The sequence below is a fragment of the Rhea americana genome, unplaced genomic scaffold, assembly GCF_003343005.1.
Source record: "Rhea americana isolate MKP2758 unplaced genomic scaffold, rheAme1 scaffold_128, whole genome shotgun sequence".
Classification (NCBI taxonomy): Eukaryota; Metazoa; Chordata; class Aves; order Rheiformes; family Rheidae; genus Rhea; species Rhea americana.
The window spans coordinates 79,427-83,083 of NW_028185350.1; the positions used below are offsets into that span (position 1 = coordinate 79,427).

A 3,657-nucleotide genomic window follows, 5' to 3' on the forward strand; every position below is an offset into this window, starting at 1 on the left:
TCAGGAGGCGGCACGGGGCCCACGAGGTGGAGTTGTGCCCATCGGGGGGCAGTGCAGGGCCCCTCCCGAGTGCGGCAGTGCCCGTCGGGGGGCAGCACAGGGACCCCTGAAGCGGAGCGGTGCCCGCCGGGGGGYAGTGCATAGCCCCCAAAGCAGAGCGGGGCCCACGAAGTGGAGYGGTGCCTGTTGGGGGGCGGYGCGGGGGCCCCCCGGAGCAGGCCGGTGCCGGACTTTGGGCACGACGCAGCACCGGGACTCCCGAAGCAAAGCCCAGCGCTGGCCACTGCCAAAGCGAATTTGTGCCCACGCTATCGGGGGAAGCGGGGTGGTGGTGCCCACCAAAGCCACGTCGTGCGCGTGCTCTTGGGGGCACCTTGGGGCGACAGGGCCTTCGCCYGAAGCCGGCGGGACGAGCAGAGGCGACGGGCAGAGCTGGCGAGTCGCTGGGGGCTGCAGGGCAGGCGCTTCGGGGGCGGTGCGCCGCGCGGCGGCGATGGTGAACGCCGGCGGCGGCCGAAGGCAGAGGATGCGCGGACTCGCGCCCGCCACTTTGCGGACGTGCAGAGGGCGAGCTGGGGGAGCGGCGAAGGGGAGCATCCCTTCGGGCAGAGCGCGGCGGGGCCGGCACGCGAGCGGGCTCCGGCGACGGACCGAGGCAGCGGGTGTCCGCGGCACGCTGCCTCGTGGCTGGAGAAAGCACGATTGCTGCGGCCCGTAACGAAATGCAAACAACCCTGCAGGTCTGTCGATCTGTCTAGCTGCAAGYGCTGGGAAAAAATGGTTAAAGAAATACGACGGAGCAGGGAGTAGGATCAGCGGGTGCTTCCGGAGGGGCTGGGGACAGTAACCCAGCGCCTTCCTCCGGGAGCTGGGGATGAGCTGGCGGCACRTGGAGCCTGCGTCCCTGAGCTGAGCCTTGCGGCCGCGTCGCCCATCTCTCGGGTTGGCCGTTGACGGCTATCGAGAAATCCCATTTTCTGATCCACACCGAGCGCCCAGCTGCTAAATAATCCGCAGCAAACTCACCCGCCCTTGCGGCTCGTTTGTGCCAGGCGCCTGCTCGCGGCGCGACCGGGCTGCGCCGGAGCGAGGGCGGGAGCCAGCGYGCCTCGCGAGCTCGCTCTTTCATTTATTTTTTTGATTTTATTTATTTTTTGCAAGTGCGTAAGGGAAAGGAACAGATCGAAGCAGAGCTCGGCGAGCTTCATCTGCTCCTCTGGGCACGTGACGGCCGCGCCAGATGGCCCTGCGGCGAGCGGGGCGACGAGGCGCGCGGCTCCTCCGCGGAGCACCGCCGTGCCGGGCACCCGTCAGCCCCGCGCGGAGCGCCGCGCCGCCGCGGCCGCTCTCCTCCTCCCCTCGCTGAATTACTAAGCCGGGTCTAATCTTGGCTTATTTACCGCTTGCGCCCCGTGGGACGAGGACCAGCAGTTGGCATCGTGCTTTGCGGAGGGCGATGTGGATTTACGGCCCCGTCGGTACGGGGCTGTTGAGGGCGCCCAGGTGCCGGGCGCATCCCGCGGGAAGAGGCCGAGGGAAGTGCGGGGAGCTGGGGGCCATGAACCGCGCGGGGCCGCAGCGGGGTTCGTCCCACGGGGAGCGCGGGCCCGCGGGCGGCGGGGCTGAAAAGGAGCCGCGGCACTTTTTTGCTGGAGAATATTAATTTAAATCCCGGGGAGCCTCGTTTTTGGGGAGGGAAAGGGAAGCGTTCACGGTGCTTCGCCCGGCTGAAGCCTGAAACGCTGCTTCCGTCGGAGGCACGACGGAAGTAGCTGGATGTGCGGAGCCGCCTCGCTCCAGCGAGCCCGGTAAACCTCCTTTTCCTTTGACATTACGTCCTATCCCGGCGGATGCCCGGTGGGTGATGAGCCGAGCCCGGGAGCACATTGGCAGAGCATCCTCCTCGCCGGACCYGTCCCAGGAGCCGCCGCGCGGGGAGAGCCTGGGACAAGCCACTCGCGCCGCCAAGAGCTTGTGGCGAAGGGACGAAGCGGCTGACTTATATTTATTTATTTATTTTTTTGGGAAAGCAAAAATTCCCAGCAGGCATTTTACTTTCCGTGGGGTTTGTTTGTTTGTTTATTTTTGCTGGGGGTTGCAGGGGCCTTTGCACCGCGGGTAGACCTGCTGCCCGAGGCGGGAGGCTGCCGGGGAGGGGGGGGTTGTGTCCTCCCCAATGCCTGGGCTTCGGCCTGGGGCTCCCCGCTCGTCCCTCCTGCAGGCGATGCCGACCACGGGGAGTGCGGGACCGTCCTGTCCTTCCCTCCCGCGTCAGCCGTTCCGGGAACCACGAACGTAGAAATTACTGTGCTGCTAGCCGAGATGTTTCAGGCGAAAAAAAAATACCTGCTGTCGCAAACGCACTGAGTACAAAGAGTGCCTTGCGCTGTTATCTCTGCTTTGGTTATTGAAAGACTTGATTAACCACAGAAGCCATCAAGAGGGAAAATTTCCAGTGTGCTTCGTGTCCCCCCCCCGCCCCGGCCCCGTGCTCCGGTTAGTGGCAGAAATTGCACTGCATTTCGAACGCGGGTGATGCTGAAACACCTGCCCGTCGCTCTCCGCCGGCCTCTCCGGAGGGCAGGCGTGCGTACACGTACCTATAGACGTACGTGCACGTACCTATAGACGTACATGCGCATCCGTATACGTTTGCACCGAGGAACTGCCCTTCCTGGAGCAAGCCCGTGTTTATTCTTTGCCTCCAAACGGCGGAAGGCCCCGACGGCTCGTCCGGCAGCGCCGGCTGTCGGTGCGCGCTGCGGGGAGGCAGCGGCAGCGCCTCGCGGGGGGCTGCTGGGCAGATCCTGCCGTGATCCTAAGCCCGGTCTCCAGCCGCGCGCAGCGAAATCAGCCTCGCCCGCGCCCGGCCGGCCGGCTTTGAGCCGCTTCTGAAAAATTCGGTCCCGGGCAGCACCGAAAATGAGCGGTGGTGGGCAAATCGGCAAGATACTGGTGCTTCCAGTGGGGTGTTGCTGGGTCCCCTCCCGGCAGGACAGCACACGCCTGGCTGGGAAGCTAAAATTCCAGTAATTTCCCTAAAATCCCTTTAATCCCCCCCCCCTCGACATGCACACGTGCTTAAAGAGTGCAAGCGAACGGCTCGGTAGCGGGCAGGAGGAGCGCGGCGGCTGCCCCGCGCGTGGGGGCTCGCGGCCGCCCCCGGCGCTGCGCTGAGCCCCGAAGCGCCCGCGGGTGCAGCCCGAAGCCCCCTGCCCCGCTGCCCGGCCCGGGACGGCGCTCCGGGGCGCCCTGTGGCGAGCGGAGCGGCGCTGCCGGGACGGGAGCCGGCGGGAAAGGTTGGGGAGCAGGCGCGGAGCGTGGGGGAGGCCGCAGCAAGCCTCGAGGAAGCCGCTCGGCGTTTTTGTTTCTATTCATTTATTTCTTTTTTTTTTTGCTCCATTTCAGGCCAAATCCGGCGTCGCTACGGCACGGAGCGCTGGGTCTCTCCTCGGCTTCTCCGTCCCCATCGCAGCTTTTCCTGCCTCCCCTGCTTGGTGCTCCCCTTGGAGTCGGGAAAGCACGGCAGGATTTGGCCCGGCSCCGGCTTCCCTGGGAGCGAAACGGGAGGCTTTGGGGGGTGGGAGGGCGGCGGGGCCAGCGCCGCCTTCCAAGGGGGCTGAGGACCGCTCGTCGGGTGGCAAAGCGCCCGCAGCC

At 66.0% G+C, this 3,657-nt stretch overlaps 2 protein-coding genes across 2 annotated transcripts in view; one reads left to right on the plus strand and one right to left on the minus strand.

The window, feature by feature from the left end:
- RFC5 (replication factor C subunit 5) overlaps positions 1-2,642 on the minus strand; it is a 6,574-nt gene extending 3,932 nt beyond the window's left edge. The window contains exon 1 of the mRNA XM_085326104.1: positions 2,623-2,642. Coding sequence (XP_085182230.1) covers positions 2,623-2,642 — 20 coding nt within the window. The remainder of the gene's footprint in view (positions 1-2,622) is intronic.
- A 280-nt stretch (positions 2,643-2,922) lies between these two features.
- Positions 2,923-3,657, plus strand: part of KSR2 (kinase suppressor of ras 2) — a 68,875-nt gene continuing 68,140 nt past the window's right edge. The window contains exon 1 of the mRNA XM_085326105.1: positions 2,923-2,964. Coding sequence (XP_085182231.1) covers positions 2,923-2,964 — 42 coding nt within the window. The remainder of the gene's footprint in view (positions 2,965-3,657) is intronic.